Below are 25,144 nucleotides of genomic sequence, written 5' to 3'. Positions count from 1 at the left end.
CCAGAGTTGGAATCCTGGCCCTGTCACTTCCTAGCTGGGTGACCTTGGGCAAGTCACTGAACTTTGCCATGCCTCAGTTTCTCCATCTGTAAAATGAAAGGGTTGGCCCCGATAACTTGTTAGGCCCCTTCCAGATACTGATCTGTGATCTAAGGAGTGAAAAGGCGTGTCACCAGAGCATCAGAAAGCAGGGTCCTAGAACAGAACTGCTACCTGCCCCATTTCTGTTCAGAGGGACTTTATTCCCAACTCAGTCCCCGAGGAAAGGAGGGGAGTGGGAACCGAAGTACCTCACAGACCTGGTGAAGCTTATGCTGTGGAATATAAAATATGCAGGACCTTCAGCTCAGGCACAGAGAAAAGTCGGATATTTGTCATGCTCAGAAGGTCAGCAGGGCGTTTTCCTGCTGGTCTTATGGGAGCCTCCTGCCTATGGTCTCTGTCTGCATTCTCTGGCAGGGATACGAGCAGGGAAGCACAGAGGGACCCCCAACCCCTTTCCATGATGGTAGCTCACTGGACAGTCTGGAGCTCTGGATTCCTGGAGAGGATTGAGACCAAGGTCAGAAGGCCAAATGAGAAATGGGAGGCCTGAGAAGAGACGCTGGGAGAGTGCAGCTCAGAAAGCAGGGGATGGTTCTGAACACCCACCCTCCCCAGGTAAGAGGGCTGGGCTGGTCTTTGCTCTCAGTGGAGATCAGAGGTTGGCACTTTTGTGAGGACTGTGAGAGCTCCATGTGGCACGAGACTCAGAGTCCATGAGGGCTCTGGGAGGCACCTCCAAAGTAGGTCTTCTGGTCCAAACTTCTGATTTTACAGATGATGGGGTCAAGAAGCTTGTGACACTCCCACAGGTGGTCAGAAGCAGGGACGCCAGCAGGACCAGACCCTGGCCCCTCATTTCACAGAAGAGTTTGGCAGGAGGCAGGCAAAGGAGATGGAGGGTGCTGCCAGGCCCTGAGGAAGATGTGAACCTTGGCTGCTGGTGAACGAGAGCTGGGGAGGCATCGGAAGTGGCGCCCCATGCATCCTCTATTGGCCAGAGTTGCTTTTCCCATATCTGTGTGTAGCTGACGGAGGCCTGGGGTGAAAGTGTGCTGGACGGGCCTCTCAGCGCTGGACGCTGCCAGTATCTTGGCATTACCCAGGGCTATTTCTGTTTAGAAATGTCCTCGAGGGGTTATGCCTGTGATCTTGAACTTTAGGGTGGCTTAGGAGAGGAGTGCACTGGGGACGTCTATTCCAGCCTGGGTCCCATATGGCTATTCAGGGGCAAAGGTCTACCTGGGGGCATAGGGCCAAGGGCAGATGAGGGGCCTCTAGCTTCCTTGCTGAGTTCTGAACTACTCTACATGGGTGTCTTAGGAAATCTGGACCTTTGCCCTCCTTCTCCCAAGTGGCTCGGAACCTAAAGAACCATTAGATGGTAGAACAGAGGGAAAGCTGGCCAAAGGGCACTGACCCATGCCCCAGAATGGGTGCCAAGCGGTAGATCCTGCGAGGGCTCCTGAACGTCTGGGCTTCTGAGAGATCCCATCTGGTCAGAGGAAGGTGGGCACTCGGGATCCTGATTCCGTGTCTGCAGAGGAAGCCCAGCTGAGAAGGGCATGGAGTGATGTGGTGGGGGTGCACCATCTTGTTTTCCTCATGGAACCAAATGGGGAGATGAGAGAAGACTTCTCAGGACCAGCACCAGCTAGGACCACTGAAAGGCTGGGAGGCGGCTTCACCGCTCCGCCTCCACTTCTACCTCCACCTGGCCCTGAGGGGAGCCCAGCTGGGACCACACCCAGTCCACATAGTTGGAGACTTTGGTGTAGACGCCATACACCTGCTTGCTGCCACACTCTTCAGGGCCGCCCCATGACACAAGCCCTTGGGCCACCCAGCGCTGGCTCTGAGGGTCCTGGATGACAAAGGCTCCCCCACTGTCTCCCAGGCAGGTGTCTTTGCCTCCTTCATAATATCCTGCACAGAACATATTCTCTGTGACACTGTAGTTGCCAGATCGGGACTCATAACTGGCCTTACACTCCGCATGGAGGACCACAGGCAGCTTCACGTACTGCAGGATGTCCGACAGGGTGCGCATGCCACTGCTGATGACCTCGTCCACGGTGACATTGGGGTTGGAGATGCCCCAGCCGGCCACCAGGCCCAGGGTGTTGGGCAGTGGCCCCTCGGGCTCTGGCCCGGGCAAGCAGACGGGCATGATGTGGGGCCCCAGGGGCACGGGCTCCCTCAGCTGGACCAGGGCAATGTCGTTATTGTAGTTCTGGATGTCAAAGTCGGGGTGCAGGATTACACGGGCCACGGTGCGGTTGACGGCGCCGGACTTGTCCCGAACGTCATGCAAGCCCAAGTAGACAGTAACGTGCTCCTTGGAGACGGGGATGACGGTGTTGTCCCTTCGCTGGGACCGCAGCACGTGGGCTGCCGTCAGGACCCAGGACTCTGAGAGGAGGGCCCCGCTCCCAAACCACTTGTCATTGGGTACCCGGGAGGTATCTTCCACCACTATCAGAGCCTGCCAAGGGAAGAAGCCCGGCTCAGCGTTCCGGCCCCCAATGATCCTCTTGACCAGGGCGGGCAGAGAGTGGGAGGGCTGACCACACACTGTAGGAGGGGAGAGAAGGAGAAGCGAGAGAGACAGAGAAACCAGTTCACCAAAAGCAGACGGGGAGCGCGAGCGCAGCGATGCCGCACTGTCCATAGATTATGCCACACTGAGGGGTCGGGCTAGCTTCTGTCGTTGCCCCCTCCCTTCCCGGGCTCAGGTACTCACCTCTCCTGACTCCATATCAATAAAAGGATATTTATTTTTTCTCAATCGTTTGAGAATGCTCCAAGCCAATGGAGCATTGAGTGATGGGAGGGAACAGTGGAGCAGGGCCATGATGATCCCTAAACCATCCCTTTTTCCTTTTAAAGGCGTTTCCTTCAGACTTAATTTTGGGGTAGATTGGCCTTCTTCATCATGGGCTGCATTAGCCCAAATTACTCCTGAGGGCAGAGATGGATTCATTTTATCTTTACATACCCAAAGGTTAGCACAGTGCTGAGTACACGGTAAGTATTTAATAACTGCTTCCCGAATCAAATTCAATGGCATTGCACTGAGTTAGGTTGAATAATAGGGTAGTGAGCTCGCAGTCCCTGGGGGAGTCAGGTGAGGGTACCTGGCATTTCCGAGCTGCCTTCTTTGGGATGGAGGCAGAGGATCACGGCTCACACGTGGCTTAACTTTAAGACCAAGGATTTCAAACCCTGCTTTCTGTACCTCTCCGGAGCCTCCCTGCCTTGTGCCTTCCCCACTGAGGGGGCACCTTCCTTCTACTCCGTATACATCCTGTATGTGCCTGTATGTGCGCTCTCTCCTCCCTTCGACTGTGAGCTCCTCAAGGGCAGGGGTTATTTTTTGCCTTTCTTTGCATCCCAAGTGCCTAGCTCAGTGTCAGACACATGGTAGGTGCTTAATAAATGCTTGTTATTGAACTGATTCTGACTCAATCCAAATGTAGGAAAAGGGATCTTTGGCAAGGAGCATTAGCAAGAGTAGCAGGGCTCTTGGATGCTAATCCTAGATGTTAGACATTCTTCTCCCCCTTTTCCTGGTGCCTCAGTTTCTCCATCTGTGCATGAGGGAATATGATTTCCCTCTACCATTTCTCTGTTTCCTCCCATTCTCAGAAGCATAAAGAGAAAGTATTGGCCAGTTTCTTTCTCTGCCTCAGACCAAGGGGTTCTAGAAATGTGTGTGTGTGTGTGTGTGTGTGTGTGTGTGTGTGTGTGTGTGTGTGTGTGAAACAGAGGAGGCCTTGGAGTCAGGTTGAGTTCTGGGTTTGCCTTGTGCATCTGTGTGACTTTGAGTAAGTCAGAGGACCATAGCTTTAGAGATGGAAGGGATATTTGAGGTCATCTAGTCCAGTCCTCTCTTTTTAGAGTGCAGACCTCAGTTTCCTTCTTGGTGGCTACTCAGCGATCTCTCAGGTTCCATCCAGTGATGTGTCTGTGAGTCTGGAATTCCAGGCCAGTGGATCATGCCAAGCCACATGCTTCCCGCACCCCCAGGGTGGTTCTGAGCATATGTCACATCTGGCATCAATCTCTCAGTGACATACTTGTTTGGGGCTATTTATGTCTTCCCTGACATCGGGTTGGCTTAAGTAGAGTCATTCCTTACCTCAGGGAGATTTTTCAGACAGTAGAATATATGCTGTGACCTGTTTAATTTTTCTCTTTGGGTTCAGTGCCTTGGCCAGGAATTATTTTTATTTCAGATCTGTGATTTCTTTGCTGTCTGGCAGGTAGTAGGTGCTTAATAAATTCTTGTTTGTTGGTGTACAGTACTCCCAGTAAGGAAATTCCCTTTACCAACGCAGAAGGGGGATGCTCTCATTAAATGCTGGCTCTGACCTTAATAGGGTTTAGAGTTGCCTGGGGCACTAAGAGGATGACTTGCCCACGGTCACACAGTTGGTACAGGTCAGAAGAAGGACAGGGCTTAAACCCACATCTTCCTGACCCTGCTTCCACTCCAGCAGTCTGCTTCTTGTCTTACATATACATGAAGCACTTCATAAATGCTGCATGTGACTACAAATTAAATTGAAAGAGAGCAGTCTGATTGCATTCTGGCAGGGTGCGTAAAGCCTGAAAAATGCAGGGGAAGCGTTCAGAGAAATTAAAAATTTAAAAGTCAAACCAAAATTGTTTTAAAGTTGATGAGAATGTGTTTTGGTGAACGTGAAGCTCCTTGGTTGGATTTCAGTTTGAGGGAGTGAGCCCCCTACCCTGGCCCTCTCCATGCCCTCCAACACTGAAGTCAATAATGGTAATTGTAATAATAAACTTTGATTGGATACAGATATGCACTTTGAACTTGCCACATGGGATCTCATGGGTGTGAGACTGGAGTGCCCAGATTGCAGGTTGTCATAGGCCACAGCCCTCCAAATTCAGCTGCTTTGTGTCTCTCCAAATTTAGCTGGGCTGATTCTCAAGTGACAGATGCTTGGTCTGGAGCTAAGCCTGTATGGAAGGCCCTTCCAGCCTGGGAGTGCCTTACACTCCCTTGGCATAGCCTGTGAAAGCCCTGAATAATTTTAACATGGAGATGGGGTTCACTTGATCATGGAGATCAGGTTTCATAAATGGCAAATCCAGGGCAAATAGCTGACAGTTATCCATTGCTTTAAAGTTAACCAAGAAATAGACCAAGATGTGACCTCAGTAAAATCCTCATTTGTAAAAGGAGGAAGGAGCCTGAGGCACAAGGGAGTGGTTGGCTCGTGGTGGCAGTGTGAGCTCTGGAGGGATTTGGACCAGGCCACTGCTGACTCCAAGTCCAGAGCTCACTCTCTCAAACTGAAATCAAACCAAGGAGCCTCACGTTTACCAAAACACATTCTCATCAACTTTAAAACAATAACAACAACAAAACTAACTCCTTAACTTAAAAGTTTGGTAGAAAAACAGACAAAAATACTTTACTGTGTTTAGTCCCAAATTCAGATTTTTTTCTCTGTCCTTGGGAAGCTTCCTCCTTCCAAACAAAGACCTGCCAGATCATTCTGGGCAGCTGACCTCCCTTGGGCTGCCCCATGGCTATTTGACACTCCATTTTCTAATCCCATTTATATATTGGCATAGGGGCTGTTAGCTAAGTTCAGAAAACAAGGGCTGGAGATGACTGCTGACACTGTTTTCGTCATTCCAAAGGTTATGAGAAGGCTAGCTAGCCTGGAGCCTCTTTGTGTAAACAGTTAAAGTTGAAATACAGAGAGGAAGGCATTACCTAGCTAGCCCCAATAAGCTCAGGTCTTCTGGGCCAGCCATCTCCACCCTTGGTACAGACCATGCTATCCAACTTGGCTAACTCACACTACCTAACCCGTGCTTGCATGCATCTGTTAGTTTGGGTCTGCTGGGTCCCTGATTAGTGCGGCATGCCTTAGTGACTAAAGCAGAGGTCATGCAGAAATATTCTGTGAAAGTGGCATCTCCTACTGAGTGAGGAAAATAACTAAGGAGGCTAGAGAGAGAGACCTGGAGGCCAGATGCATAAGCTTGCCAGGTTTCAGAGAGCATGCTTGAGTGTGAAGGTGGGAGAATGGAGTCTCCTGTTAATATAGATGCAGTCAGCCAATGACATGTGTCTTATTGGGGAAGGGCATGCTTGGTGGGCTGATGTGAATGCTGCACCCAATGGCCAGGGTGGGGAGGGTGGCATAATCTAACAGCAATGATGCCTGGGCCCTTGTGGGAGCCATCCATCATTGCTCCCGGGAGCCCTGTGGTACCTTTTGGGGAGGAAGGGTCTTAGCAAACTCTGCTCCGCTGAGGAAAGCCCCGACATGCACATGCCCCAGCTGACGTCCTGGCACCTGGTCCCCTTCCCAGAGAGGGATGGTTTTCCAAATGGCCCCAGCTGATGAGAGAGAAACTCAGACAACTTGTCCCCTTGTCCAAGTCCTGGGGCTTGATGGTGAGTCCTTGGCAAACCAGTGCCCTCCTGGAATGCCATTCAGGTGTCAAACCTGCGTGCTCTGACTCCCGGAGTGCTAATGGCCTGTCCCTCCCTCACACCTGGGCTTTCTGATTCCCTTAGAGTTTCTTCCCAGATTAAAAAGCCTTGGAATTTTTTTCTGGAAGCTAAGAATGGAAAACCATTTCCGGGCCTAATGGGTTTCAGCTGTTTTCTTCCTTCACGCCAACAATGTCCCAGAAACACATTTTTGATGCCCAGAGGGGGGACTTCTGTCACAAGCATCCCAGCCAGATGTTTGCTGGCCTCTGCTGGAGGCCTCCAGCTGTGGGAACCTGCAGGCTGTCTCTGCTCCCTCCCTGATTATAGAACAGCCCACAGGGTATGGGATTCATCCTCCAGCAGTCTGGTGCTGGCCATTCATAAGGAGTTATTGGGTGCTGAGCATTTGATTTGGTCAGAGCCACGCAGAGCTGGGTCTGACACGAACATGGACGGAGCATTCGGCTGGCACTTGTCTTCTCCTCCCTCCCAGACCTGTGTTCGCCCTTCAGAGCTCTCTCATGCCACATGAGGCTTAGCATTCCAAGTCCTTCCCCTTCTGGGCCCAACCTACCTTTCTAGGCTGTTATACTGTCTTCTCCTTCCTGTCCCCTGTATCCGGCCACAATGACCTTCTTTTTCCATAGTGACCTTGCATTTTCCAGGCTCCATATCTTTGCCTTGGCAGTGCCCCCTGCCTGGAATACATCCCCACCTCACTTCCACCTTTCGGAATCTTGGGCTTCCTTCCAAGCTCACCTCAAACACTACCCCCTAACAGGGCCTTTCCTGTTCTAGGAACTGTGGGCTCCTCTCCTGAAAAATTGGCCAATTTATTTTGTATGTCTTCTCTCTTCCTTTATGTGTATGGATTAGATGGAGCCATGAGCAAAACCTGGAAGATGAGAGTTCTGATCCTGCCTCAGACACTTGCTTGATTTGTGACCCCGGATGAGGCTCCATCCATTCCGTCATCTGTAAAATGGGGATAAGAACAGCACCTCCCTCCCAAGGTTGCTGTGAGGATCCGATGAGATGACATATATAAAGTGCTTTTTATACCTCAAGTGTCACACAAATGCACATGCTATTATTATTCTCCTTTTGTCTTCAGACCCCTGGTACCTAGCCCAGTGCCTGGAATACAAGGATGGGGACTGGGCCTATTATTTCATTAGTTAAGGGAACTTCCTGCCAAGGAATCTTTCTCCACGAGTTGGGGCTGGCACCTCCAGTCTCAGAATGCTTCCTGGGCTACCTGGAGGTCAAGCAACTCACCCAGGATCATTCAGCCAGTTTGTGCAGAGGCCAGACTTGAACCTGGTTCTTCTCAGATCCAAAACCAACTCTACCCACTGCACCTTAGAAGCACTTCAAAAGGCCTGTTGATTGACCGATTAAATGATGGCACCTTGGGTAATTGCATCAACCTGGAGGCCCTGGGAATGCCAGGTGTTTGTCCAGGCAAAGGCCTGCCTCCAGGCACTCCCAGGGATTTCATTCACTAGCGAGCAGCCTCATCCTCACAGTGTGGAGAACACATTCCACCAATCTGGGTGCCATCTTGTTTGTCCATAACATGCTAGACTTGGTGGTAGATCAGGTCCCTTCATTTTTGTCTTTGTAGCCCTGGTGCTTAGCACACAGTAGGGGCTTAATCAATGCATGTTTTATTGAATTGAATTGTATGATTCTGCCTCTGAAGATTTGGCAGGAGCTGGGTGTGCTCCTCCTGATGGCCCAGGGAGATGCAGATACCTGCCCCAGAGTAGGGGGACTGTGGCCAGGGTCCTGACTCCCAGATAACAGGCTCTGACCTCTAACCCATACTAATTAATGACTACTACTACTACTGCAAGAAGCAGCATTTATATAGCACTTTGGGTACCTAGGGTCCTGATTCCCAGATACAGGCTCTGATCTCTAACCCATACTAATTAATACAACTACTAATATAGCACTTAAAAGTTTGCAAAGCACTTTTTCATATTTATCTCTGATCCTCACAACAGTCCTGGGAGGTAGGTAGTGTTTTATTTGTTCCCATTTTATAGATGAGAAAACTGAGGCAGACCAACGTTAAGTGACTTGCCCAGGGTCACACAGCTAGCAGGTGTCTGAGGCCAGAGTCCAAGTCCACTGCCACCTAGATGCTGTTTTGTTCACAGCCCAGGCAGGTCAGTAATTTTCCATACTAGTCTGTCCCTGAGGCTCCAGGTAGTTCTTGCTTTTGCTCTGATACCTTCCCCCTGGGTGAGAGCTGCCTCTGTAAGCTTTCCTCTGTGTCTCTGAGAACTGCTTCTGGGAGTGGGCACCAGCCAGACATGAAGGGGGTTGGAGAAATGGCTTCTTTTCTCCCTCTTCCACATTGAGGACACTAGACCCAACAATGCTCACTGAGTTGAGTGAATCTTTTCCATGAGCTCAATTTTAGCCTCAACCTGCAAGTGTCAGGGACATAACTAAGGCAGGACAACTGGGCTATTACCTCAGGAAGCCAAAATCTAAAGGGTGCTGACCCCACCACACTAGATATACTCCAAACTCCAGCCCCACCCCCTTATCCTTGGTGGTCACTCCCTGGGCTCCTTCCTGCTCAAATCCACTGATGGTCTCTGAACTTTTAGATCCAGTAAGCCCATGATCCTTCACAGCCTTGAACCCAAATGCTCACTAGTCCCCCCTGGCCCTACCCCCCCCACCTCTCCAGCACAGGTCAGGGCCAGAGCAGCTTAGAACCCTCTGGGTGCCCTGGGGTGCCCTTCTTCTCACCCAGTGGTTGGTGCCAGGTAAGTCCCTTTCTCCTGCACCCCCCAAGCATGCACATACTTGCCCTCCAGGAGCAAACATGCCTCGGAGTGCTGCTCAGTTGGCTGTGGGCAAGCTCTGTGGGCACACTCAAGGCTGGGAGATGGGATTCTTTGAGAAAGGCCAGTGGCTTCAGAAAGCCAGGCATCCCTGGCTGTTCAACAGGCAGCCTCTGGGCTGAGAGGAGCATTCCTGGCACCCCACCAGCCAAGGCCAGTTACCCCCCTTTCATCCTTCTGCCCTCACCAGTGATAGATTGATTGATCGGGTCCGTGTCATATGGAAAGGGGATGCACTTTGCCCTGTTTGATGCCAGAGAGGAGAACCAGGAGCCCTGGGAAGAAACTGCAAGGGAGGTGATTTAGGTGTGAGATCAGGAAAAGCTGCCACACAAGCTGTACTGCTCTGGAGGGCAGGGGTGACCTTGGCATCAGCGGGGCTTTCCCCATTGTTGGAGGTCTTTGAGCCAAGGCAGACGTTTGGTTGCGAGAAGGGCTTTTGTTCATGTTTGGGGTGGATGTGCTGGCCTCTGAGACCTCCTGCATCTATGAGATTTTGAGATGGGAAGAGAGGTCTGAGATGAGAATAACAGTCAGTTCTAGACCTGGAAGCAGGTGAGGCCCACGGAGAAAGAACCACCAGCCTGCTGTCCTACGAGCACTGGCCACTGCAGGCTTTTGTCTGCTCCGCAGAGACGGGAGCCTTTGTCACCCCCTTCACTTGCCCTCTGGGTTGAGAGGCCCCTCTAAACAGGGCCCTGGTTCCCACCTTGGGCGGGGCCCCCTCTCCCCCAAATGCTCTCATTCCTGACTCTTGCCTCAGAATCCCCAGCTCCCTTTAAAACTGGTCTCAAGAGCATGTCCCATGAGAAGCTTTTCCCCATGACCATGCCTGGGCTCCTCCTGTAATACTTTGTATGTATTAGCATGTATTAGCACTCACTTAATTGTGCATCTGCTATCTACTCTCCATAGAAAGAGAGCTTTTTGAGGGCAAGGCTTTCCTGGGCATCCCCAGTACCTAGCCCATGCTGCTTTTGAAGGAGAGGAGGAAGGAAAGCCTGGAGGGGGCTCTGCTTCTGACTGTTGGCTGTGGACTGGGCCTGGCCCAGGGCTCGCTCTACCCAGAAGCTGTTTGGGAAAAGCAGAGGAGCAGGAGCAGCTTCCCAAGGAAGGCAGGCCAGGCCAGTGGCTGAGGTCTGGGCACAAAGGAGCAATGAGCTGGCCAAGCAGTGGCCAGAGGTCTGGGCCCAGCCCTTCTCCCTTCCTCTCTGGTGACTCACAGACAGCCTGGAGGCAAACAGCTCTCCTTGTAGAAAATGGAGCTCAGGGATCGTGGCCTTAGGGGTGGGAAACATGACCATGATGAAGCTCCATAAGGAAGCGCCATTTTGAGAGGACAAGGGAGGTGACAGGCATGAGCTGTCCTCCACCCAGGTGTGTGGAGTTGGGTGAGATGCTGGGACAATAAAATACTTCTGGTGGGAGGCGACTGAGACCAAGGACGGGACTGTTTGGGCCTTTCTTTGTGTCCCCAGCACATAGCACAGCACTTAGCACACAGTAGGTGCTTAATAAATACTTAGTGATTTGACTTGACCCCCTGTTCAGAGGTAGTTTGGACTAACCGCCCTCTGAGGCCCCCTCCAGCTCTGAGATGCTGATTCCCTAATCCCACTGGCCTGAAGAAAACTTTTTAAAATAAGAAATGATCAATAGGACTTCACCGCCCTGGCCTGTGGAAGCCTGGGAGTCACTTAGCTGAAGCTGGAGACTTTCCCATTGATTTAGAAGAGGCAGCCATCCTTGTTCTGCCACAGAGTCTTGGAGCTGGAACAAAGCCCAGGAGCATCTTTTCTTTTCTCTTTCTTTCTTCCTTCCTTTCTTCCTTTCTTTCTTTCTTTCTTTCTTTCTTTCTTTCTTTCTTTCTTTCTTTCTTTCTTTCTTTCTTTCTTTCTTTCTTTCTTTCTCTCTTCTCTCTCTCTCTCTCTCTCTCTCTCTCTCTCTCTCTCTCTCTCTTTCTTTCTTTCTTTCTTTCTATCAGGGTTAGATGACTCGCCCAGGGTCACACAGCTGGTAAGTGTCTGAGGCCAGAATTGAACTCAGGTCCTCCTGAAGAAGCATCTTTTCTAATTGATCCCTGGATAGAAATGCCCTCAGACACCTGGTCCCCTGAATCTCTCCAGCCCTAATCCACTGTCCAATGGCTCAAGCACAGTCTGGCCTAACTGCCCCGGGCTGCCCAGATGGCGCCTTCCCCAGGCCCGTCCTGCTCTCCCCAGCCTCAATGCATTAACACAAACATCAATCTTAACCCTGCACCACCCCCTTCTATCATGCCCGAAACACTCTGCCTCCTAACCTCTGCCTGTTCAAATCCATTTTCTCTGAAGCTTGGCTTGGGCTCCCCCTCTTCCATGAAGCCTTCCCTGATCTCCTAGCTGGGAGTCTCCCTGCTCCCACCCCAAATTTCTTAGATCAACAGATGCAGACCTCTCCCTTTCCCGTGTTCAGCATTGTACCGCATGCATTTGTGGAAAGAGAGAGGACTGGAGTTCAAGTCCAGATGCTGCCACCTCCTGTGTGACCTTGGGCAGTTTACTGAAGTGCTCAGTCTCAGTTTCCTCTTCTGTAAAATGAATGGCTCAGACCAGATCCCTGCAGTTAGGGCGCAGAAAGCAGAGGTAATAACACAAATGAATAATTGTAGCTACCATTTCTGTGAGGCCCACCGTGTGCCAGGCACTGTGCTAGATGCTTTCCAGCTATTATCCTTTGGCCATCGCAACAGCCCTGAGAGGCAGGTGCTATTATCATCCCCATTTTACAGATGAGGAAACTGAGGCAAACAGGGTGATGTGAATTGCTCGGGGCCAGTCAGCTAGTGCGCATCTGAGGCTGGATTTGAACTCAGGTCTTTCTGACTCTAGGCCCAGGCTGTGCACTGTGGCGCCCCCTGGCTGCCTAGAGAACTGCTTCTCCTTAGGACTGAAATTATAAAGTCCCTGAGTGCAGACACGGAGTAACTTTTCATCCTCGACTTCTTTAAATATCTGAGGATGTGGATATAGGGGTGGGGTTAGGGGCCTGTGATTTCATTGGTCCAGGGAAGTCCTAGGCGAGGACTCTCCCTCTGCCAATGCAGGTTGGCATTCCCCCTGAGCCTGAGTCTTGGAGACTTGCTTTGACCACTGAGAGGCTTAAGTGACTTGCCCAGGGTCACACAACAGCTAGTGAGTGCGTGAGGCAGGACCTGAACTCAGGCCTTCCTGATTTCGAGGCCTGGCACTCCATCCTCTCTCTCTGCTTGGAGTGTAACAGGGGCTGACAGTTATTGAACTGAGGCATGGGCAAATAAATGCCTAGAAGATCCTGGTAAATGCCTCGGGGCTTCTCACTTTGCCCTGCCCTGCCCTGCCCATCGTTATGCCCAGCCAGGGCAGGCAGCCTCCCCAGCTGGGCAGGACACTCCCCGCATGGCCAGGGTGTGAGGTGGAGATCCCGGGAGTCTGGCCAGCTTGTATCTCTCAGGGTGGGCCAGAAGACAGTCAAATTCTAGAGAGGGACCTCTGAGGTCACCAAGCGCAATGTCCTTGTTTCACAAATGGGGCCCAGAGAAATGGGTCACACAGCCAGTGAGTGTCTGACGCAGGACCTGAACCCAGGTCTTCCTGACCCCAGGTCTAGCCTTCTCTCCACTCTGGGGCACTGCAGAGAGCATGGAACAGAGGCCCGCAGGAAGGGTGTGAAAGCTCTTAGGGAGAGCAAACCACCAAGGCCAGCACTGTCCCTCTGGATGGGGGCTGGTCCTTCCAGCACAGGCCCTTCTAAGTGGAGTCTGTGTCCTAGGATAGCAGCCCTATGGCACAAGGGAGGGGGAGGGCCTGGGGCAGGGCCTGAGTCAAGGGCAGGTCGGCTGTCAGAGGGCAGAAAAAGGAGGGGAGGATGGGAGGGAGGAGCCTTCGTCTGGCACCTGGACAGTGGGCAGTCCAGCTCAGGGAGGCAAGATGGGAGGCTTGGCTGCTTTTGTTCTGGAAGCTGATATCATCACTAAAGCAAATCATCAGAGAGGCCCTCACTCCCTGCAGAGGTCTTGGGTCCTGGGGCCTCTGTGGGGAGAGTGCTCTGAGAGGCCTGGCCCAGCCCAGCTCAATATAGCTAAGGACCCTCAGCCCAGTAAGGCCCAGTATAAATATAGTCCAGTCCAGTCCAGCCTGGCCCAGCCCAGCCCGCCCAGCCCAGCCCAGCTTAGCCCAGTAAGGCCCAGTATAAAAACAGTCCAGTCCAGTCCAGCCTGGCCCAGCCCAGCCTGCCCAGGCCAGCCCAGCTTAGCCCAGTAAGGCCCAGTATAAAAACAGTCCAGTCCAGTCCAGCCTGGCCCAGCCCAGCCTAGCTCAATACAGCTAAGAGGGCTCAGCCCAGTAACGCCCAATATAAAAATAGTCAAGTCAAGCCCAGACCAGTCCAGCCTAGCCTAGCCTAAGTCAGCCTATTCTAGCCCATACCAGCCCAGCCCAGCACAATACAGCTAAAGAGGCCCAGCCCAGTAAGGCCCAATATAAATATAGTCCAATACAGCCCAGCCCAGCCTGGCCCAGCTCAGCCCAGCCCAGACTACCTCAGCCCAGTAAGGCCCAATATAAACATAGTCCAGGCCAGCCCAGGCCAGCCCAACCCCACCCAATACAGCTAAGAAGGCCCAGCCCAGTAAGGCCCAGTATAAAAATAGTCTAGTCCAGCCCAGCCCAGTACAGATCAGCGTAGCCCAGTCCAGTCTGGCTTTCCTGGTGAGGTACCTGGTAGACAAGTGGGCAGTTTTCTCCCCAACTCTCCATTCATCCAGATGCCTTGGGCCTCACAGGTGTACGTGCCTAGGAAAACCAAAATAATAGAAGAGTTAAGAGAGAGACAGAGACAGGGATGGAGCAGAGACGGGGAAATAAAGGCAAAGAGAGAGGAGAAGAGGGGAGAGAGAGAAAAGAGGGAAGTGGAGAAGGAAGCAGAGAGACAGACAGACAGACAGACTGTCTGGACTCTGGGGCAGAGACAGGAGCATCCCAGCTTTAGAGCTAGAAGGTCCTTAGAGGTCAGTACAACCCCTCACTTTGCAGAAAAGGAAGTGACAAGTGCATGTCAGAGGAAGGGTTTGAATTCAGGACCTTTGCCATCATATCTGATAACACAATAATTATCCAGTAACACCAGCACCTGGCTCCTAGGGTTGTCAGGATCACATGAAATGATATTTAAAGCACTTTCCAACCCTTACGATGGTATGTGAATGGTAGCTATTATTATTACTATTGTTGTTATTATTACCCTATTTAACCCACACATGAGCCTGAATTTTAGCTACAATATGCTCAAAAAAGGGTATTCAGACACTGCAGCCTTCCAGGGAAAGGCAGTCACCCCATAGGGGAGATCTCCTTCCACTGAGGGCCAGCTGTCCTTGTTGGGTCGGGCTGAAATTGACCCCACCCGTGCCCTCTGGGGCTGGACAAAAGAAGCGTGAGCCCTCTGGCACGCCCTTGAAGATGGAGGCCGCATGTCCAGAAGTTCTCTCTTTCCAGGTGTCTTCTCCTTCCCGGTCCCTCTCTGAGTCTTTCCCTCTGGATGGTGGTCTTTCTCAAGGTGGTGTCCAGAGAAGGCCACAGTGTCCTGGTGGGGTCTGAGCGGGTCGCTGGGGGCAGCCCCCGCCCCTCCCCCACGCTGCTCATTCCGACCCCGCTTCAGTGGCTTCCTATTTTCGACTCTTCCTGAAGAGCAGCGAGAAGCAGCTAGACACTAAGCTAGAAGAGAGCCGGGTTCAAGACCCGTCCGTGACCCTGACCTGGCTATGTAACCTTGGGGAGTTTCTACACCTCTCTCTAGCATTGAGACCAGACGGGGAGAAAAAATGCTGCCTCCTCACGCAGGAGTACCGTTAACCAATGAAATCGCTTTCCCGAAGAGGCCAGTGAAGGGTCTTGGGGTCACATCTTATGGGGGTGCTCAGCCAGGGGTTCTCCTCACAGAGAATGAATTGTATTGGAATGCCTGTCCCTGTCTCCCCCCACCCTCAGAATCATGCCGGGGGAAGCCCTCACCTGTAATGTTGGGAAACAGCTTGTAATAAGGTGGCTGGCAGGAGTAGCGGACCTCGGACTTGTACGTGGTGATGTTGTTCTTGGTGGCAAAGGTGACGCGCCCGTGCTCCAGCTCTGTTGGGGTGCTGCAGTCTACAACTGGGAGACAAGAGAATCAGCCGTAGCTTCAGGCCTGGGGACCTCCCCCATCCCTGGCTGCCCATGGCCGGGGCTGGAATGAGCCCCGTGGGGGAGGAGAGCTGCCTGCTCCCCCTCAAACACGTCCATCCCCAGGTCCCCCAACGTTCTGCCTGCCGTAGGCATCTTCTAGAACAGTGACTCTCGGGGCCACATCTGGCTACACTGATGCCCCACTCTCTGCCGTTCTTCCAGCCTCGACTTCGTAACGAATAAGAGTCTAGAATGGGAGCCTCCAAATCGAATTCTGATCAGCACCTGCGTGATTAGGCATCTTGGCCCAGGCAGGAGGAAGCATGGGGAGAAATCCTGAAACTGCCTGGCCTCTCTTTCAGAAGGCTGGTGGCTTTTGGAACTGAGCCCAGGTGGCCTCTCTGGCTGGGGAGGGAGAAGCCCCCACTTCTATGCAATGAGCAGTTTGTTCTGCCTGGGATCTTTGGGGTGCAGGAGGCAAGGGTTTCCCATGCCAGAGTCAGAGGGCCTTCTTTTACTCGTCCCTCTGTCCCTTGTTTTGGGGGCTTGTGCCTCATTTCTGGAGAGCCTCTGAGTCTGGACTGGTGTTCCTTCTTCCTGACTCCTTAGAATCCAACTTTTGGTATCACAGATGGGACCCCAGCCCAGTGTATGGTAGGGCCATTTCCTGGGGCTGTGGCCTGGAAGGATGGGAAGGGTAGGGATCTTAGCAAAATTGTGTTTGGGGGCTTGAAATTTAAATGTGACAGAAGTGTGTACTCTCAAAATCCCTTGTAGGTTTTCCTAGTCCAGAAAAAAACCAAAAAAACCCCTTCCATCTTTTCATTCTCTCACTGCCATGAGGCTTGGCAACATTCACCATTGAGAGAGAAAACTCCACAGCAGACAGGATTTCTCTTATCCTTGGGTGCCTGGTGACTTATTTCAAGCAATCATCTATACAATAAAACCCAATTATAGATCCCTTGTAGGTGGTTGTGATGGCATTTCACAGGTTCATCATTTTGTATTTCATACACTCACAGACTCATCTGTTCTTTGGAAGTCCCTGTTCTCTCTTCTGCCTCAACATTCTGTGTTAGAGTCAGACCCCGGCTTTCAGCTAGTCTTGGCGGAGACTCAGTGACACTGGGTTCCCCCATCACCTTCTCCCTTTTTTGAGATTCCTGGAGGAACTGAAACATCTCAATCCCCCAGAGAACCAAGGGAAGAGAAAGTCACCTTCAGTAGTCCCTCTCTGTGGTTTTTACTCACTCTCTCACCTGCCCAAACCAGGTGGCTTCCAGCCCATTTCATGGTCCAGGACCCTACATCTCGAGCCTGCCTCTTAGCAGTACTAAGGCTCAAGGTGCTGCCCATTTTCCTGCAGAACAGCAACACCTTTCATTCAAAGGGTGACATATTCTCAGCATCATCTACACAGAGAAAGGGTAAAAGGGAAAGTGTTCTCCAAAAAGTTTAGCTCTGGGAAATTGTACTCTGGTATCCTGTACTCTTGTGAAAGTCTTCCTTCCTGGAATTAGAGGTATTTTCCTGTACTTCTCTTCTCTTCTCTATTCTTTCTTTCTTTCTTTCTTTCTTTCTTTCTTTCTTTCTTTCTTTCTTTCTTTCTTTCTTTCTTTCTTTCTTTCTTTCTTTCTTTCTTTCTTTCTTTCTTTCTTTCTTTCTTTCTTTCTTTCTTTCTTTCTTTCTTTCTTTCTTTCTTTCTTTCTTTCTTTCTTTCTTTTTGGTGTTAAATGACTTGCCCAGGCTCACACAGCTAGTAAGTGTCTGAGGCCAGATTTGAACTCAGGTCTTCCTGACTCCAGGGCTGGTGCTCTATCCACTATACCATCTAGCTGCCCCTTTTCCTGTACTTTTGCAGACCCTTCTCTTCCTCTTCAGTTTTCCTCTCATTAATGTCAGATTCTGAGCCAGTAGAGTCCTATAGGACTCAATGAATTCCATTGATATGCATACAGGTAGCTGTGTCACAGCTAATGTGCAATACATGCTGTGATGTCTAGAATCATTAGCTCAAAAGGCTAGAAATGTTTGTGGTTGGGCTGGGTATTGTGGATGAAAACATATGAATGGAAACACAGGAGACAACTAATTTAAGTTGTAAATGTACCTTAGGTAACGTGATTGAAGCTTTCAGGGTTGACTTGGCTGAATAATCTTCATGCTATTTGCAAAGATGGGATTTTATTCTATTTCCATTAGCATTGCAGAGTGCATATTAGCAAGGTCCTCTGGCTAATGTATGACTTTAGCGATTTGACATTGTATATTATCTGGCTAATGCTAGACATTGGCTTTCTCTTGATTTGCAGCATATACACACAAACGTCCAAAGCCGGACTATAGTTAATCTTAGGGAATTGGATTTTTGCTAGGAATTTTTAATGACCTTTCTCACTCAGAACTTAAGCTGCCCTCTTTTTGGTAATGGGTAGAGAATATTCATCCACAACCTTAGACTATATTCTGACATTGTGAATTCTCCCTCTCACCCCCCATCTCATTAGCTGATCAGATAATTGTCTCACTACAAATATTTTTCAGCTCCCCTCCTCCCCCTTCCCACCTTCCTACCAATTTGAGTCAAGCATGGTTAAGGGGAGGAGATCCCATGATTCTTTAGATGGCTATTCTCATTAGATTAGGTGGTCTGATCCATGAAAAAAGACCCCAGACATATTAATGGAGGCAGACTCTGGGGTCAATGGAAGGTAAAGACATTTATTTATTTTAAAACTCTATGCAGCCTTCCCATTACTCCGTCTACATGTGATTAGATCAGTTTTTATCTCTTGTCTGTCTTTTCTGCATTCCATGTCAGCCTCCCTTTTCTGAGCCCAGATTTCCATAGCATTATTGGAAGGAGTTTGTAGCCAAGACTTTCCCTTCACCTCTCTGACTGGGACAGATGGGTTCTTTCTCCTGCAGCCTGACACATTGCAGAGTCCCATGGCTGGATGTCTGCCTATGAACAAGGCCCTCGGTGGTCAGAGTTTTGCACCTTCCTCTCCCTTCACTTTCATACTGTTAGGCCAAGAGTATTCTTTGCTTTTGCACTTCCTCAGTCTCCCTCTGTCTCTCTTAACTCTTTCTCTTCTATTCCTGAATCACAGCTTTGTCTCTCTCCTCCCTCAATGCCTATGACTGATTCCTATTTCTTTTCCTTCCTTTACGGCTTATCTATTCCTGAACCAGGTCTCCCCACTTTGCTTCTATCTGTTGGTTACTTCCTCTAGATGTTGAGACTCAGGTGTGCTGAGCAGAGAGGAGGATCATCAGAATGAGGGCCAACCCCCCTGGTCCTCACCCCCAGTGACCTCTAAATGAGGTCTGGCCAAATCACCATTCCTAGTTTCCCAAAGTGCCCTCTGGTACCACAGCCATATTCAGACCTCTCTCTGGACAAGGTCTGAACTGGGGAAGATCTTGAGGGTACAAATGGAGGAGGGGAGGAGGAAGGCACTTTGGATTGGGGCCCATCTCTATTACCCAACAAGGCACTAGGCTTTCCGTTCAGAGAGCCAGCCATGAACAAAGCTACTTTCTGTTCAGAGAGCTACAAGGTGCCATCTGGTTATATCATTTCAGGGTTGCTGCATTTTCATGGTGTACATAAGTGTTTCTCATTGGAGATGGAAAAGCCTCCAAAGCCCAAAGGAGTGCATCTCTAATGGTGACAGGTGGGCAATAAGGCCTGTTGAGAGCCCCTCAAGTCATACCCCACAAGGAGCATCCCTAAGACCACCCTCTTCTAGGACGAATGAACAGCAAGTTAAATAGTGAAAACAATTAAGCATAAATGAGTTTTGCCAAAATCACTCTGATGGCTCCATGGAGCTCATGAGTCTACCATGACCCCCATTCTGGTCTCCCTTAGCTACAGGTTAAGAGTCATTTATCTCTGGATCTCAGACACAGTCTGTGCTTTGAAGGAGGTTCAAGCTACTCAGCATTGCCAAGAACCTAATTCACTGTTTTTCAGTGATGCTCCCGAGTCTGTCAGAGAATGAGCAGGGAAAGGGAGGGAACACTCTAAAGGAGTCGCTGAAGAATTTGGACATGTGTCTGGAGCAGTCCGTGAAGGACTCGGGGCTGGATCAGACATGTCCAGTGCCCATGGAGATCCATTCAAACTGATCTGCAGAAGCCCCAGGAAGGTCTCTGGAGGTCCTGGAGTGGCAGATCCATCTCAGGCGGGTCCTGCCGGTCCCTCGGTCTCTTCTTCTTCTGCAGGGAGTCCACTCTCTGTTCCATTTTCAGGCTCTGCACCCATGGTGAAGGACAAGAAGGGATGGGGAGAGCCGAGGAAGAAGCCACAAGAGGGAGGGGGAGGGGGAGAGAGAGAAGAGAAAAGAAGAGAAAGAGAGATTACTGGGCAGAGCAAGCGTAGCTCATGCAGGAAAGGTAGAAATCATTCCACACAGACTGGTGAAGGTGTGCAAGGTTGATAAAGGCAGTGTGAAAGAAGGGCAGCTGTGGGGGGTGTGCTTTGCTCTATCGTTGTGAATTCTGGACCTGTCATTTCAGTGACTGGGGGACTCCCAGTGAGGGCAATCCCTCCACTCACCCTCCACTCCACTCACTCACTTGCTTTGCAAGTGCTAGATGCCCAGGGTCAGCTGGCCAGTGTCTGGGCAGGACCTGACCCCGAGGCTGGCTCTCTACCCAAACAAAGTCTGGCTATTGTACTAAATCTATGATGCCCACAGCTCAGATGTGCTGAACTCCTGGTGCACAGAATGCTGTGAGGGAATTATATACTTTTGGGGAACAATGTTGCTGTATTTTTCAGAACTAGAGGATCTATATTTCTGGATGTTTTATGCTTCAAAAGCACTTTCTGCACAGCAACTGTGCAAAGCAGGTCATATAAATAGAGGGTATTAACCTCATTTTACAGAAGAGGAAACTGAGGTCCCAGAGGTACCATGACATCGTAGCTCCAGAGACATAAAAGACCTCAGGGGCATCTAGTGCAACCTCTTCATTTTACAGATGGGGAAACTGAGGCAGAGGGAGGTTAAGGAACTGGCCCAAAGTCACACAGAAAATGTGTCAGAGGAGCCCATTGACCCTTGAACTTGGCTTTTTGGCTTCTGGAATAGGGCTTGTCCTACTCATAGGATGAGAAAGTGTGGAAAGATTGCTATCTGTGCTGGGCCTCACACCCAGAATCTTTCCATGAGACCAGACTTCAGGGTATTATAATATACCAAGAACATCTCTGGGTCCTATGGCCTGGCAGCCACTAGCACTGGAGGGGGGAACTTATCCTGGACATTCATTTATTAGGACAAAATATTTATGTGTACTTAACAAAGCCCAGACACATTCATTGGCAAAGTTTTTTCAATCTTTCTACTTTCTGAGGTGATGAATGGGACTCCAATCCACAGGATGCCCTTTCTCTCAGAGGTTGTACAGCCACAGATCTAGAGCTGGAGGGACCTCAGAGGCCACTCAGTCCAACCCCTCTTTTTACAAATGAGGAAATTGAGACCTAGGGTGGTTAAGGGTCCAAGGCCATGCAGTTAGTAGCAGAAGCAGGATTTGAACTCAGGTCCTGTGACTCAAAGCCCAGAACTGTACCAGGCAGCCCCCAGCTTTGTCACATGCAAAAGAAAATGGAAAAATAAATGCCCACATCCTAGCCCTAAAGGGTTATCCAAGTCATTAGTCCAAAATAGGGTGCTCAGCAGCTTTACCCAACAGGTAACAGGTTTAGGGGTTAGTCAGGTTTTAGGGGTGAACTTCCTCATCGCTTTCTCATGGTGGAATGATTTTCAATCCATAGACTGAGGAGTTCTCCAAAGGTGGAATTTTATGAGATGGCTAAAGGACCCCAATTCTCTCTTCCATTTTAAAGCTGGAGCTCTCTCCATCTCTGTCTTTTCCTGTCCCTGTCTCCCCCTTCCTTTCTCCATGTGCCTCTCTCTGCCTCTGACTCTCTTTCTCTCTTGAATTCTCTCCCTGCTTCTAAATCTCTCGTCTGCAGACCTCTGTGTCTGGAGCACAGGACTCATGTCTTTGGATTATGCCGTGCCAGGTCTTTGCTATCCCCTCTGTCACCAACACAGTCCTGCCAACTTAATAGTACTCCAAAATGCTCATAAAATTCAATTGCATTAAATTGAAATATAATTCTTTTGCCTGTTGTGCCTCATACTAAAAGATACACTCTGTGTCAAAAATGGAAGAACATTTCATAATTTCTCCTCAAAGGGATGAATGAGAAGTTGCTAGCTTTGTTTTCAGCATCTTCTCCAAAGCTACAAGACACATTATTTCAGGGGACATTGGTTCGTGTTGCTTTGCTGTGCTCACCATAAACTTTATACAGCAGACCATCCTAAAGACAAACAGTGTACATGGGGGGATTTGTGGCAGAGAAGACAGATGTCCAAGATGTCTATGAAGACCTTGACTATGATCCTGGCATTTGTGAGATCACATTCTTTGATAATTGGCTACTTCAATGTGGAAATAGGTAGAGGGAGGTCAAAGAAAACCAGAAATGAAACCGATTAAAGATTTGCAGACTGGAGAGGAGTAAGCTTCATGTGCATCACCAATACTTTCCTCAAGAAGAGAGAAAGAAGGTGTTAGAGCTAGAGGACACTGAATGACTCTATAACAAAGCAGGAAGTGTCACCTCAGAATCATCTGTGTGCTGGCTATATCAGATCACCAGCCAGTGAGAACAAAGGTAAAAAAGCAATCTCCAAATCAGAAGAAAGGCTAAAGACGTGTGAAGTGATGGTGACTCCAGCCCATCCTGCTCAAATAAACTGCTGGCTTGCAAAAACACAAAATAAGCCAAGGCAAAGGCATGGACTTTTTGGAACCATTTCATGTAGGTGCTTACATGATATAGTATGGGTGTTACAACAAGGAGGGTGTTAGAGCCCAGAAACTGCCTTCTCTTGCTGAGTGAATGGAGAGAGGGAATTGCTAAAAGCAATATTGGCTTAGAGCACCCACTCATTTGCCAGGAGGATGACGGAAGAATCCCTCCCATGTCACCCCACAACAGACTGAAAAGTGATTAAGGAAGTGTGACCTCCATACCACTAAAGCCCGAACATCTGCAAGAGGGTTTGTAGGGGACACCGGAAGGCAGACAGCAAGCACAGAATTTGGAACAGATCGGCCTGCCAGCATTCTCACAGCAATCTCTGCATATTGGGAAAAAAACAAGTAGAACCATCACGTTTGGACTCTGCATTTTCAAGATGTAATGCGAGGAAGTACAATGACATTTGGGAAGATGAGGTCAGGAACAGCAGTTGGATTTGACCAAGACCATACAGAAGTGAAGGTGATAGAATTCTAAAGGAACTTGGAGACTGATGCTGAAGGGGTCTCAAAAAATGCAAAGATTGCAAAGGAATGAAAACCATCATGGATGGTGCAATTTACTAGCATAAAAAGTGACTAGGAAGCTATGTGACTCCCATGTCACCATGGCTAGGAAAGAAGCATGTGACTCCCATGTCACCATGGCTAGGAAGGAAGTGTGTGACTCCCATGTCACCATGGCTAGGAAGGAAGTGTGTGACTCCCATGTCACCATGGCTACAAAGGAAGTATGTGACTCCCATGTCACCATGGCTAAGAAGGAAGTGTGTGTGACTCCCATGTCACTGTAACTAGGAAGATGTGTGACTGCCACGTTGCCATGGCTAGGAAGGAAGATGTGTGACTGCCAACCCATGTGCCTACTTTCCTATTTCTAGAAAATGTTCTTGAAAATGTCACACACATTCACCTAAAGCATCCTTAAAGAGAACATAAGAAGGGAGCAAATAAACTTTGTCAGTTGATTTTCTTCAGTTGATCAAATCTGCTTCACTTTATTTCAACTCAGGTCTCATTCAGGTAAGCACCTACTCTGTTCAAAGAGAAGAAGCATCGTGGCAGAACAGATAGAGGGACATGCTGGGAGTTAGAACTACCTAGTTCAAGTAGTTCAAGTCTCTAACATGTGCTGACTGTGTGGTCTTGGGTAAGTCCCTTAGCTTCTTAATGCCCCAGGCAACATTCTAAGTTGTAGATCAGTTGTTGATCTGTTTTGGTAGAGGGAATTCCTCATTGGGAGCTCCCTTGCACGATGTGATTTACCAAATAGAGCACTAGATATGGAATTGGGAAGATGTTGGTTCAAATCCCACTGCAGACCACACCTACGTGATACTGAGTAAGAGATATCACTTCTATTTCCTAAACTATAAAATGGAAGAGTTGGACTCAATGAATTCTAAAGTTAAGGTTCAAAATATGTGATTCTACAATCCATTCACACCATATATATCAAGTAGATGGAAATGCATAATAACTAGACATTCAGTTGCATGGAAAAAAATATAAACGCCTTGGACAGGAGTTGCTAATGTACAATTAATTTGGCTCAGAATTAAGAGTTATTAATAATTATTCCTTCTGTGTGGTGATTTAAGGCTTACAGAATGGTGTCCTCACAAGAACCCTGTGAGGTAAATATTTAAGTGTCATTATCTCCATTCTAAAGACGAGGAAATTGAGTACCAGTGAATGGACCACAATCACTCAGCTAGTGAGTAAAATGGGCCTCCCTGCAGGACCCCAGTACAACAGGGAGATTTGGGTCAAATTACACTTGGGAAATGGTTTCATGCTTTTGATGTCCCAGGCTTCATGCTGCTGTCAAAGCCCATTTCTTGAACATCAGCATTCTCCTGGTAATGCTTTCCAGCTGCAAGTCTGAGAACCCCATGATCTTGGGAGGATTCAAGTGAGAAAGAACCAAAGGGCAGTGGAAAGCTGAGTGACACACCTCAGGCAATGGCTTCTTGATACCAATAGAAACATATATGTGAGAAGTGGAGTGAAGGAAATGATGAAAAACTCTGGTGACCAGAGGAGGTGGTGGGCTAGTCACTTAGCAAGAATGGAAGGCAACAGGTAAGACAGCTCCAGGGATACCACTGAATGTGACAGGTCTGTAGCGTGTTGGATGGATCTTTGCTAGATGATTTGAGGAAAAACAAGGACAGGAATCATAGGATGAGAAAGTGTGGAAAGATTGCTATCTGTACTGGTGGAGGGTGTGTCCACATGAAGGAAATCACAGATCTAATAAAGTAATTATTACAATATTCTGAATGCACCAAGGAGTGAAAGCCATGTCTCTCAACATTCCTTATTAGATTTCCCCTGGAAAAAGTCATGTCCTTTTAGTACAAGGTATTTCTCCAAGTCAGTCATATTTATTCCTAATGGCCTTGGGCTTGACTAGATTTGAGACTAGGTTGGTATCTTTCTATTCTGCAGGGCTTAAAGAGCAAGAAGTGGGAAGAAGGAAGCACAGTGACATCCACTCTGGCTGTACATACATACAAATGAATGCCAACAAAGGTCTTTGATTCATTTTTAGCTTTTACGTGACATGGTGGTCCAGGGAAGACTGAAGATAATTTCTTTTTAAACACAGACCTAATTATTCTTTGATGCTCTGAACCAACCTATTAAACACAAGAGATGATTTTTGAAGCTTCCTTCACCTTGGGAAGATAGCTACATTTTTTTAA

At 49.2% G+C, this 25,144-nt stretch overlaps 1 protein-coding gene across 1 annotated transcript in view; it reads right to left on the bottom strand.

Moving 5' to 3' along the window:
- Positions 1-221: 221 nt before the first annotated feature.
- The window catches only part of MASP1 (MBL associated serine protease 1), a 75,485-nt gene continuing 50,562 nt past the window's right edge, over positions 222-25,144 (bottom strand). Inside the window, 3 exon segments of the mRNA XM_020989031.2 lie at positions 222-2,616; positions 14,133-14,207; positions 15,426-15,563. Coding sequence (XP_020844690.1) covers positions 1,727-2,616; positions 14,133-14,207; positions 15,426-15,563 — 1,103 coding nt within the window. The 3' untranslated portion in view covers positions 222-1,726.

Source organism: Phascolarctos cinereus, unplaced genomic scaffold (assembly GCF_003287225.1).
Source record: "Phascolarctos cinereus isolate Bilbo 61053 unplaced genomic scaffold, phaCin_HiC Scaffold_7;HRSCAF=346, whole genome shotgun sequence".
NCBI lineage: Eukaryota > Metazoa > Chordata > Mammalia > Diprotodontia > Phascolarctidae > Phascolarctos > Phascolarctos cinereus.
This window is presented reverse-complemented; position numbering and strand designations above follow the sequence as displayed.